The sequence below is a fragment of the Abramis brama genome (assembly GCF_963993115.1).
Source record: "Abramis brama genome assembly, chromosome: 10".
Taxonomy (NCBI): domain Eukaryota; kingdom Metazoa; phylum Chordata; class Actinopteri; order Cypriniformes; family Leuciscidae; genus Abramis; species Abramis brama.
Window position 1 is genome coordinate 23,762,026 of NC_139972.1, and position 12,644 is coordinate 23,774,669.

Below are 12,644 nucleotides of genomic sequence, written 5' to 3' on the forward strand. Positions count from 1 at the left end.
ATTTACGACACGAGACACTAATGGCGCTTTTCCACTACACAGTACCAGCTCGCCTCGGCTCGACTCGACTCGGCTCTGTTTGGTTTTCCACTGTGTAAAAGTTGTCCCTGTACCGGCTTCCAGGTACTTTTTTTCGTACCACCTCCGGCGAGGTTCCAAGCGAGCTGAGGCGATACTAAAATGTGACGTGAAAACACAGCAGACTGCTGATTGGTCAGAGAGAATCGTCACTATTCACTGCGTCATCATTGCACGCGCCAGCAATAGTATCCAGAATAACCCCGCCATTTTTAAAAAGTTTGGCCAGAGATTGCGTGATATATCCAATCCATTACATATTATGGCAACTCGGAAGAATACGCCGTGGTCAAACGAGGAGGTGCAGACTTTCCTTTGTTTGGTTGCCGAAGAAAGGATCCAGCGAGAGCTTGATGGGGCAACGAGGAACGAAAAAGTATACCAAGAAATCTCCGAACTGCTGTCCACACATGGCTACAACAGGACTTTCCAGCAATGTAGGGAAAAGTTAAAAAAACTGAAAAGTGACTACAGAGCTGTAAAGGACCACAACGGCCGCAGTGGTTCAAACCGAAAAAGCTGGAAGTGGTACGAACAGATGGACGGTATCTACGGCCATAGACCGGCGAGCAACGGGAGGGAGGGTGGACTTGACTCGGCCACCAGTTTGCTGGAGTCGCTGATGGAGGAGGATGGTAAGTGTTTTAAGTTTACATTACATTAACCCTGTAGCTAGGCACTCTCTGCGTGAGAGTTTTGATTTCTGTAGGCTGGCTTTTGGAAAGCTGAAGCTCACTTATAACAACAAACACTGTAAACTTGTGTCGCAGATAACAATTGCTGCTAGCTCTAATGTTAACTAAATGCTAGCTGCCATTGCTATTTCATAGTGTGTTGACTTTTGTATGATCTTTCTATTCAAGATTCCTTTTCGACGAGCGAGAATGCTTCATTGTCTCCCACTGATGCCACGTTGGCATCAACAACGGCGCCAGAACCAACAACGGTACCAGAACCAGTCGTACCATCGACACCCACACGATCAGCAGCATCAACACCGAGACCCGCAGCAGCGTCGACACCGGCAACCGGTTAGTATAATAGGAGAAAATGTAAACCCTTCTAGCCTGTTGTCTGTGAATCTATACACACTTATTAATATATAATTAATATGAATCATTAATCGTATCAATAATTCATTAATATATAATATATTATTATTAATATAACGTAAACTTACTTGCATAACAACAGGAAGCATTCCCAGTTATGGGAATCAAGGATTCATTAATAAACCTGTTCAGTATTTTTATAACTTTCCAGATGTACACAGTGTACACCTTTACTGTACACATGGTAATTTAAAGTTGACATTTACTAATAAATAGTGGGCTCAGATGTTAAGTCGTTATATTGTTAGATTCTATATATGTAATAGTAAGTTGTGGGCTTTTATGTATGTATTTTTTATCTTTTTATGTCTTTTTTTATGTAGCAGATGTAATGATAATACATGTGAACAATTTAAAACACACACAACCTGTGAATGAAACGTGAGTTGTCTGTTTTTCTTTATTGTAACTCATTCATTGTAATTATTTTTTGTCCAGGACAGAGGAAACGACGGAGGGAACAGGAGCATCTCACTGTCCTAAGAGAGATGCAGACATCTGATGTCGAGCAGATGGAGTTGAACCGGGCACAACGGGAGCGCCATTTACAAATGGCACTCGCTGATGCAGCACAGGCAAGAGAACTAGAAGCGGCTTTGAGGAGGGAGGAGATTGCTGCAATGTCGTCCTTCAACCAGGCCTTTCTGGGAACCCTGAGCCAGCTTGTACAGGCACTGAACCGGCGGGATGCTGTTCCACCACCCCTGGACTGAAACCCCAGTTTGCTCATTTGAACCTCATGTTTGCACTACATGTAACATATATATATATATATATTGTGTGTGTGAATTTATATTTATATTATAGTTCTTTCTATTTGTGTGTGTGTGTTTAAATAAAACCTTTTTGAAACTTATTACAAAAGTGTCATTTTTGATGGGTTGCTTTTTTTACAAGGATTTGACCATGTATTTTCAGATGTTATACTGTGATAACCTTAAAAAAAAAAAACAGCAGAGACAACATTTTTAAAGATAATGTATTTATTTCTTAGCAATTAAAGTAACGCATCAGACCCTCTCGTACATCCCTGCCCTCCTCCTCTACACCCTGTGCCACTGCCACCACAGGTTCTGCTGCTGCAGGTGCATCCCAGTCATTGTCATAGTCCTCTCCATGACTCTTGCAAAGGTTATGCAAAGCACAGCAAGTAAGAATCATAGATTTCACGATTGTAACATCACAGTCATTTCTTTTCATGAGACAACGCCACCTTCCCTTCAGTCTACCAAAAGCGTTTTCAACCACGACCCGTGCTCGACATATCTTCTTGTTGTAGATCTGCTGTTCTGCTGTCAGCCGTCCAGTGTCAGTGAATGGTTTTATGAGCCAGTTCTGCAGGGGATAGGCAGAATCTCCCAGGATGTAGTAGGCAACATTCACCCCACCAATATTCCTGGTGTAAGCTGGAAAGAGGTTGCCACGGCCGGCCAACTCCCACAATGTGGACAGTCTTAAAACACGGGCATCGTGCAAGCTGCCAGGCAGTCCTGCAAACACGTTCCAGAACAGTCCTTTTCCATCTACAACACCTTGAAGGTTGATGGAGTGCCAGCCTTTACGGTTGAAATAGTCACAGTGGTACTCCTGTGGTGCCAAAATGGGTATGTGTGACCCATCAATTGCACCAACACACTGCGGGAGCCCCCATCTGTTTTCAATGTAGGTAGCCATTTCTTCAAACTTCTCCTGGTCTGGGAAACGAATTTGTTCAGGAACCAACAAAGTTTCTGCAGCAGCAGTGAACTCTTGAACACACCGGCAAACAGTTGTTATGCTTACTCCGAAAAGATGACCGACAGTTCTGTACTCTGAACCGGTCGCAAGCTTCCATAGTGCGATGGCCACTCTCTTCTTTAGAGGAACACACTTGCGGAAGCTTGTGTCCTGTCTCTCCATCACTGGACGCAGTTTGTTATACAAGTATATAAATGTTTCTTCGGACATTCTGAAGTTCTGAACCCACTGCGCGTTTGTGAAACCGGGAACAATAACATCCCACCACTCGGTAGCTCGGTTGAAAGCCCAAACAGACGGTCTGCCGCGGCGACTTTGCAAAGTGAAACAGATCTGAAACATATAAAGCATACACATTTTAGTACGTAATACTGGTAGCTATAAAGTTGATCAAATACTTTGTATATAGTATAGTGTTTACACATAAGCAAACGTTAGCTACGTTAGCATAACTTACCCTCTTGCGTCGGCTTTGAACAAACGGATTTGTCTCGTAGTCTGAACTCTGTAGTAATTCCCAAACTCTCCTGTTTTTTTCAGCAGTGTTTCGTTTTGCTGCCCTCAGCCTCTCCTGAAACAACGTTTGTCTTCTTTCTGTGAGAAACAGCCACATCCCGAGGATCAAAAACAACATGCACTCGATTTCCTCCATTGTCCTGTGTGTGTGGGTAGCGGGTGTGTGTCGCGTAGAAGATTACGTCACGGCAGTTTCCTGCAGCGTCGCTATGACAACCAGGTACTATTGTGGAGGTACTATCTGCAATGGAAAACGGAGCGAAAAGCGAGCCGAGCCAAGGCGAGTCGAGCCGAGTCGAGTCGAGTCGAGCTGGTACTGGTAATGGAAAAGCGCCATAAACCCGCTAGATTTAAATAGCCAGTAGACAACAGCCACGCTGTAGCGCCTGTTTTAAAAGTATTTGCTTCAAAAAAAGAGTATAAACTTCCAAAAAAGAAATTTTGTGGTCAGTGGACGAGGTGCACATTCCTCTCGTTGGTTGCCGAGGAGCGGATGGGGAAACACGGAATGAAAAATTCGCATTTAATATGATGATGTCATGGTAGTAGAGACGGCAACTATAACGATCAGTCCCACCCACTTTGAAGCGGTACTAACTGCAGTGGAAAAGCATCCGAACTAAAGCGAGCTGAACCGTGCCGTACTGAGTCGAGTCGTACCACGCAGTGGAAAAGCGAAGCGAGCCGAACCGTTCCGCGCCGAGTCGAACCGTACCGAGCCGAACCGAGCCGTACAGTGGAAAAGCGCCATTAGTATCGGTACGGTACGCTTGGAACCTCAACAGAGGTGGTACCATTTAAAGCGAGCCGAAGCGAGCCGTACCGTACCGTACCATGCAGTGGAAATGCGCCATAAGTGAGCCGTACCGAACCGAGCCGTACCGTACCATGCAGTGGAAAAGCGCCAAAGCGTGCCGTACCGAACCGAGCCGTACCGTACCATGCAGTGGAAAAGCGCCATTAGTAGTTGAGCACGGACACTCCAATGTTTGGGTAAGATGATTCACGGTGATCTTAGATGATCACGGACGTATTGCCTGCGATAATTAATGCGATATTGCTCAGCTTGTCAGTGAACTACGGCTCTGTGTTAAATGCCGCTTCATCTGAAAGTAGGCAATGGCGATTTACTACTAATCAAGGAACCGGCTTTACTGACGAGATGCGCATAACAATGTCATCCTATATATCGCCCAGGCCCTAGTTCATCATATACAACCTCCTGTACAGTTTTACTCGGACTCAGAATAAACTATTTTGTTTTAAGGTCAATATGATACATTTCCTGTTTGAACCTATAACTTAACTATAACCTAAAATGATTTTTATTCATGTGTTTAGCATCTGTATCTCTCACTATAGGTAGGCTATATATAGAGCACTATCAGTGTTGTGCCTGAACGGTTCATTGAACGATAGTTCATGAACTCGTTCATATTTTGGGTGAACGTGAACTGAAAGTAGCCTACTGTATTACTGCCTGATGAACGTTACTGTAAGCTCGTTCATTCTGGTGTCTGTGAACGTCACGCTCTCTCAGTTTAACTTCGTTCAAGAGAGTGCCAGATTTCTATAGAGCTTTCCAGGCGAAACCCCGGCTTAACGGTCCTCCACGACGGGTTCCGTCAAGAGTGAGTATGTGAGTGAGAGTGAGTGAGTGTGTGAGAGTGCGAGCAACAGCGAGTGTGTGTGTGCGCGAGTGAGCGACAGTGAGTGAGTGTGCGTGTGCATGCGTGCGAGAGCGAGCTACAGTGTGTGTGCGAGTGAGTGAGTGAGCGAGCTACAGTGTGTGTGTGTGTGTGTGTGTGTGTGCGCGCGCGAGTGAGTGAGCGAGCGAGCACAGTGAGTGTGTGTGTATTTGAGTGAGTGCGTGTCCCACCCAGTCAACACGTGAGATCATGCGATGATCACAGTGACATCACACAATCCTCATACTGTGATCCTCAGCATGTGTGTAAAGCGTGAGCTCAACGTGAGTTCATCTGATCCTCATACTGTGATCCTCAGCATGTGTGTAAAGCGTGAGCTCAACGTGAGTTCATCTGATCCTCATACTGTGATCCTCACCATGTGTGTAAAGCGTGAGCTCAACGTGAGTTCATCTGATCCTCATACTGTGATCCTCACCATGTGTGTAAAGCGTGAGCTCAACGTGAGTTCATCTGATCCTCATACTGTGATCCTCACCATGTGTGTAAAGCGTGAGCTCAACGTGAGTTCATCTGATCCTCATACTGTGATCCTCAGCATGTGTGTAAAGCGTGAGCTCAAGGTGAGTTCATCTGATCCTCATACTGTGATCCTCAGCATGTGTGTAAAGCGTGAGCTCAACGTGAGTTCATCTGATCCTCATACTGTGATCCTCAGCATGTGTGTAAAGCGTGAGCTCAAGGTGAGTTCATCTGATCCTCATACTGTGATCCTCAGCATGTGTGTAAAGCGTGAGCTCATTGTGAATGCTTTACACTCCGGTCCAGTTGGCGGTGGTAAATGCACCATCTAAGCTGGTCTTCCAACCACCATAAAACATATAAAGAAGAAGAAAAAGTTGTGCATGGTATTGTTACACCGCAGAAATGGTGAGTGGCCTATTTACATACTTTTAGATGTGCAATGTGGTCTGGTCTTTTTTTTTTTAGCAGAGTACTGCTCACACATGCTACATGTGCACCAGCCATTTTACCTTCAGTAATCACACCAAAATTGCTAGCTGCAGCTAGTTTGCATATCAGTATTTGTGAATTGTTAGGCCTGTTATGTCAGATCATTACAACATTACTAACTTTATATTTCAATATATTAATTTTTTTTATTTATACTTATATTTCAATAATTAACAAGCGCTGTAAAACAGTAAGCAAGAATGCTGCACTGGTGGAATAGCGTAAACTATCATTGCTCTTTGGATAAAAAGATGAAGTACGCCTACTCTTAGACACTCATATTAAAGATAAAAAGCCTTATTTCACCACGCTATATGACTAGTTTTTTAACAACAACTTCTATCTGCGGAACTGTAGCTGTTTTATGTTTAAAGCTTCAACGTCACTTCCCATTTACCAAAACTCAAAGTGACTGACATTCATCCTCTTATTAACATAACAAGCAACTTTACCCAGACATCAGATGCAACACTACATCATTAAGAATGTAAAGTGTAGATCTACAAAAGTGTAGTTTAAAGTACTTTAGGATACACACTTTCTTTAGGATACACAACAATTGTCCAAAGAAGACTTCTTAAACAATTATCAAATACAGTAATCAGTGAGAGTGGCTAAGGTTGTCCTCTCAAACAAAAACAATTTGTAAAAGATTTATGTGTTTCATATAATGTTTTACTAATACAGAAGTTCTTTTTGGCCTGTTAGGATTTGGAAACAAAAATTAAGGCATTGAAAAGACAGCAACAAAAAGCTCGTAGAAAATCAAAAAAGATCATTTTGGCTCTTCAGAAAAAAAATGAAAACACTTCTGATAGTGAACATTCCTCCAGAGAACTTGAATCAGACTACTCATCAGACGACTCAGGAAATATGCTGAATGTTGTGGAGCAGCATCTAAATGAAGACTTGCAAGAACAGTATGATTCAGAATCACAACAGAATACCATAATTAATATGCAAGATCAAGTGCTATGGTATGAAATTGATAGACTAAATGATTCCATGGATGTTACCAGTGAAAGTAACTCAGAGCTAGCTTTGTCTCTGGAGAAAAAGCTGTCTGAGTGGGCAATGAAATTCAACATCTCCATGACCTCTCTCACTCATTTGCTTAAGATTTTGAAGGAACATGACATTGATGTTCCAGCAGACGGACGAACACTATTGGCACTACCTCGTTCTGGCAGTTTGAGAATAACTGAAAAATCAGGTACATTTTAACTTTGAAAATGTCCATGCACTCATTTGGCAATATTATTCAGAAATTTCACTGAACTGTAAAATCTTGTTTTTGATAGGTGGCAAATACACATATTTTGGATTAAAGGAAGGTCTTACGCATACTCTGTCTGAGCAAGACACTTCAAAATACGACCACTTTGAGATTTCTTTGAATATTGATGGCCTACCCATTTTCAAGTCCAAAAACCTCACAATGTGGCCACTTCAGTGTGCTGTCATCAACATTGATGAAGTGAAAAACAGTCCTTTTGTTGTTGCTCTGTTTTCTGGAGCAAAGAAACCAAATGATTTGGAGTTTTTGAGGGATTTTATGAGGAGCTGCAAGAACTGATGGAAACAGGCTTTAAAGGGAAGAGAATTGTCCTCAAAAACATCATATGTGATGCACCAGCACGAGCCCTCATCAAAGGAATAGTTCAGTTTAATGGCCGCTATGGCTGTGACTTTTGTGATGTAAAGGGAGTTCATGAGAGCAAAATGCTTTTTTTGTATAAAGGAAATCTCAGAACCAATGAGTCATTTAGACAGAAGACAAATCCTGAACATCACAAACAGATAGCATTCTTTTGAATCTGGACATTGATATGATCAGGCAGTTCCCAATAGATCCCATGCATTGTGTAGATCTAGGAGTGACTAAGCGAATGTTGATGCTGTGGAAAGAAGGACCTTTGGCCCATAGATTATCAGCTGGACATCTTAGCACCATTACTTATTTTCATCAAGCTGTCCGACATCACATACCTCCTGAATTCAATAGGAAACCCAGGGGGTTAGATGAACTGAAGCACTGGAAAGCAACTGAATTCCGAACATTTTTGCTTTATACTGGACCAGTGATTTTGAAATATGTTCTCGATAAGGAGAAGTATATTCACTTCCTTTCACTTAGTATTGGAATGCGCATCTTGTACAGTGAAAACCTAATGGAGCATCGTGATTATGCAGATGAGCTGTTAACATATTTTGTTGAAAAAGGTAGCAGCCTGTATAGCATGAGTTTCATCTCATATAATGTGCATTGCTTGCTACATCTCACTGATGTTGCAAATTACAACAGATCATTACACTATTGTTCAGCGTACAAGTTTGAGAACAATATGGGTCAAATCAAGAGGTTTATCCGCGGTTCAAGTGATCCACTGATTCAAGTAGCTAACAGATTGGCAGAGAGGCAAGCAATATCAAGTTCTAAGAAATCAAATGTTAACTCTGGTACGCCAAAGACAAAAGAATGTTACAGAATGACCAATGATAGCTACTGCCTTATACATGGAGTTCAAGAAAATCTGATTTTTTGTGAGTTTTTTTGCAGAATGGAACCTTTGTACACTAAGCCATGTGACTCCAGAATAATTGGCATATTCAAAGGATTTCGGAATCACACTAAAATGTTACATACTGACACCACTCAACTGAGACATAAAGCAATCATGATACCTTTGTCATTGATTGATAAAGATGAATACAATGCGGTAGCGCTTATACCGCTCATGCATTCAGTTTGATTAGTTAGTCAAGTAAGTCAGTAAGGCAGGGTTTTTGCCTTTTTTATTGCATGTTATCCTGATTTTGATCCAAAGACTATGAATAATGTGTGTGTGTGTGTGTGCGTGTGCGTGTGCGTGCGTCTTTCAGTATCGAATTTGTTTATTCGGTGATGGACAGACATCTGTTGTACCAATCAGTTGGATTTTTGATGACAATGGAACATTGAAGTGTCGATGGACATCATCACTCTCAAACATTAAAAGCAATTCTCCACCAAACCCTAACTGGAAGGTTTATGACATTGTGAAGATCGTTGGACCATCAATTGGTAAGAAATTGCAATAATGGTGCATTTGAATTGAAAATGAATGTGATGCTGAAATGTGGGTATAAGAACACAAATTCAAGTTGTTGTGCCTAATATAAGACAATCACAATTTTAGTTTTACATAAGTATTTAACATTTCTGGAAGATTTTTTTCTCAATATTATGATAGGTGGTCTTATAAATTTGCTAATCATAATATATTTATGTATTCTATGATGAATAAATAGTTGACTGAATTTCCATTATACACATAGTATACATAAATTTACCACTTACAGGAGACTATGATCAAGCAAATCAATACATCTCAGATTACACAACGGGGGTCTCAGCAGCAGAGGACTCAATTACTTATTCAATGACAGACCCTGCAGTTGTGGAATTACCTGAGAAGAGAAAAAGGAAAAATAAGCTCTGTGATGAAAGTGACATCAATTCAGAGACATCTTCCTGTGAAGGTCTGTATATATTGAAATGATTGGTATGCAGAAAACAATTTAGCCATAACTCTGTGATCATTCTTTATTTGTATGTACTAAACAGATGATATGAACTTGAAGCAGTCAGGAAATGAAGTGAAGCAATCTGGTCTGAAGTCAAGAAATGTCCCACTGCCCAAACCTCCTATATACCATGGTTAGCCTGTTTTAACTTTGATGTAGAACTTTGAACTTGCTAAAGCACTTTTATGTTTTTTCAATCCATTTTTTATTAGTTTGTTTTTTTCTTCTTTTGAACATTAGTCAATATTCAGCTCATTCAGAAAGTTCAGTGTGACAGTGTTTTAACTTTTTAACTAAACTTTTATTTAATACAAAATATTTTTCTTCTGCATGATCTATCTTTAAAGATACTCTTCAGAGAAGTGGGAAAAAAGATGAGGATGATCCCAAGCCCACAATCTCTGATGTCTCAGGTGATTTAAACATATACACACATATACAAAAGATAAATTCATGTATTAATGGTGTGTATAATGTGTTACTATGCAGAGGTTTTTACACTTTATATTGCCAAAACCCACCATATATGATGAACCTTTAGCTAAGGAGTAATGTTGGACATGTAAACCTGAAGATAAACATTTTTAGTTCAAATTTATTAGTTTTATAGAAGCTTTACAAAGAATTCTGTTTTACAGAGAAATACAAATCCCATACTACAGATAAAAAACAAATATAAACACTTAAATGTCTCTATCAAGAACTTAAAAATGTGACTGTAACAATGTTTGAATATATTAATATTTATGTTTTTTATGAATTTTATGAAGACCCTTACAACCCTCTGGAGGCCTGTTGTGGGTCCCCTGACCCCGGTTAGAAAACCCATGCATTCATGTATTGATGTACATTAAGCCACTTACTTCTATATCTTCCTCTCAGAATTTCATGATCTTCAACAACATCACATGACTTATAAAGAAATTACAGTGCAAACCAGGATACCAGGTGTGTATACATTGTTTATTCATTGTGTATACAAGGTTTGTTATGGCAAAAGATTAGGTGATCATACTAATTTTAATGTGATAAACAGATGGTGTGCATTTAAAGAAGTCAAGAAATGCAATGAAGCGAGTTGGTCTGAAGACAAAGAATGTTCAGCTGGCCAAAACTCCCAGATACCATGGTAAGCTTGTGTTTTAACTTATCTAAGGAACTTAGCAGAATCAGCTTTATAATTTTATTTGCAGATTTTGAATGTCTTATGTCTTTTCTTGAAAGTAGTCAAGAGTCCACTTATTCAGAAAGCTCTGTGTGTCAAAACATCTGGTGAGTATGAAACACTTTTTCTCTTAAATTGAATCTGGTTAAGCTAATTTGATCATTCTAATTCACATTGTTCAGGTGACTGTCTGGATGATAACAATGAAAGCCCTGATGACAGTTATTTAAACTCAAGCCAGCCCAACCCAGTATTCTTAGGTGAGACAATAGATATTCCCTTTAACACATGCAAACACATCACAAGGTACCTTATAAGAGAATTTTGTGTCATGACTCTCACAGATACTCTTCAGGGAAATGTGGCAATGCATGAGGATGATCATCCCAAAAGCTCTGCTTCTTCAGGTGAGTTATAATTTAATATAATTTATTGTGTGTGTGTGTGTGTGTGTGTGTGTGTGTGTGTGTGTGTGTGCGTGTGTGTGTTTTTTTTGTTGTTACATTGTACCAAATGTCCCCACAATTAAAGTGAACCACCTACATGTGCATTGTGGATAAAACGATCAGGGAAAAAACGGTTTAATTGATGTAGAAAAATAAATATAGAAACAATATAACTGATTTAGATAAATGCAATTTCACTGACCTTATGTATGTAATTTTGATAACAGGGAAGGAACCAAAGGAAACAAAATGCAAAGTCACCATGGAGAAATTGTTTGGTATGTGATATATCAATTAGACATTATTTATTTATACAGACATAAAACATCCTTTGCTATATAACAATCTAACTTTACAATTTTTCAGATCTGAATACTAAGATACTCCAACAAATTCAAATGCTGGAACAGAGACAAGCTGTCATCATGAATGACTTGGCAAAAGTTAAGTCTGTTCTCATGAAGCGGGCAGAAGAAGATGCCCATGAGGAACTTTTTAAACAACAACAGTGCTCCAGCTTTGAAACATTTGAAGCCTTCTGTCAGAGGCTTGAAGAAGACAAAAATTATCGAGAGCTTTATGTTAGTACTACTATATAAATATAGCGTTTATTTTTACAACAAAGCCACAGTTTTATTTTTTTTAATTTTTTTGCAGCAGATACCATGTAAAAGAAATGTTGAAGCCTGGTATATTTTAATCATGACAATATTATGTATGTTTTTGTCAGGTACACTATCTCATCCATACTCACGGCAGCTCCAATATAGGTGAGATGGTGAGACAGGCTTTAAAAAGCATAGCGTCAGACAATGTTCTCTGTCTGTATAACAGAACGGGGAAAGATGGGAAGAAGGTGTTGCCACCTGTGCTCCTGACATGTTTGAAAAGTAAGTGTTTAAGTTTAGGTTTGTGCATCTGGATGCTGCTATAGAAATTGTAATGTTAACACCTTGCTCTTTGTGTTTTTAGAATGTGTCAGGTCTTTTCACAAACAAAATGAAATAGAGGTGAAGAAGCTAAAAGTAACCACCAGAACAACACCAGACGCGGAATGTATTCACCAAGTAGAATTTTTTTTGTCCAACGCCAACACCAGGCTGAAAAGGAAACCAAATAAAGGAAAAAGCTGACTTTTTGTTTGATTGTTTTTATTGATGGAAATAAAGAATGTGGGTGTAAAAGTTTGAGTTAACTGAATCATTTTAGATAACAGTGAACTAACACAATTATTGCATAGTGGTGTTATATGGTGATCTCACGGTATGAGCACACAGTGATCACAGTATGAGCACACAGTGATCACAGTATGAGCACAGTGACCACATTATGATCACACAATGATCACAGTATGATCACA

General features: G+C 39.9%; 3 protein-coding genes across 3 annotated transcripts; 2 read left to right on the forward strand and 1 right to left on the reverse strand.

Annotated features, from left to right (window-relative positions):
• Window positions 1-291: 291 nt before the first annotated feature.
• Window positions 292-1,903, forward strand: LOC311090352 (uncharacterized protein; the record flags this gene model as incomplete). Its single annotated transcript, XM_084125611.1, has 3 exons — window positions 292-713; window positions 942-1,109; window positions 1,629-1,903. The coding sequence occupies exons 1-3, from the start codon at window positions 341-343 to the stop codon at window positions 1,901-1,903; spliced, it is 816 nt and encodes a 271-aa protein (XP_083981737.1). The 5' UTR covers window positions 292-340.
• Window positions 1,904-2,117: 214 nt separating this feature from the next.
• LOC311090150 (uncharacterized protein) lies at window positions 2,118-3,716 on the reverse strand. Its single transcript, XM_084125293.1, has 2 exons — window positions 3,385-3,716; window positions 2,118-3,260 (listed from the first exon to the last, which is right to left on the reverse strand). Exons 1-2 carry the CDS (start codon window positions 3,577-3,579, stop codon window positions 2,181-2,183), a joined length of 1,275 nt encoding a protein of 424 aa, XP_083981419.1. The 5' UTR covers window positions 3,580-3,716; the 3' UTR covers window positions 2,118-2,180.
• A 6,991-nt stretch (window positions 3,717-10,707) lies between these two features.
• Window positions 10,708-12,417, forward strand: LOC311090354 (uncharacterized protein; the record flags this gene model as incomplete). The annotated part of the gene is made up of 7 exons (XM_084125614.1): window positions 10,708-10,802; window positions 10,898-11,098; window positions 11,183-11,245; window positions 11,512-11,562; window positions 11,651-11,865; window positions 12,015-12,174; window positions 12,257-12,417. The coding sequence occupies exons 3-7, from the start codon at window positions 11,206-11,208 to the stop codon at window positions 12,415-12,417; spliced, it is 627 nt and encodes a 208-aa protein (XP_083981740.1). The 5' UTR covers window positions 10,708-10,802; window positions 10,898-11,098; window positions 11,183-11,205.
• Between the last annotated feature and the right edge of the window lie 227 nt (window positions 12,418-12,644).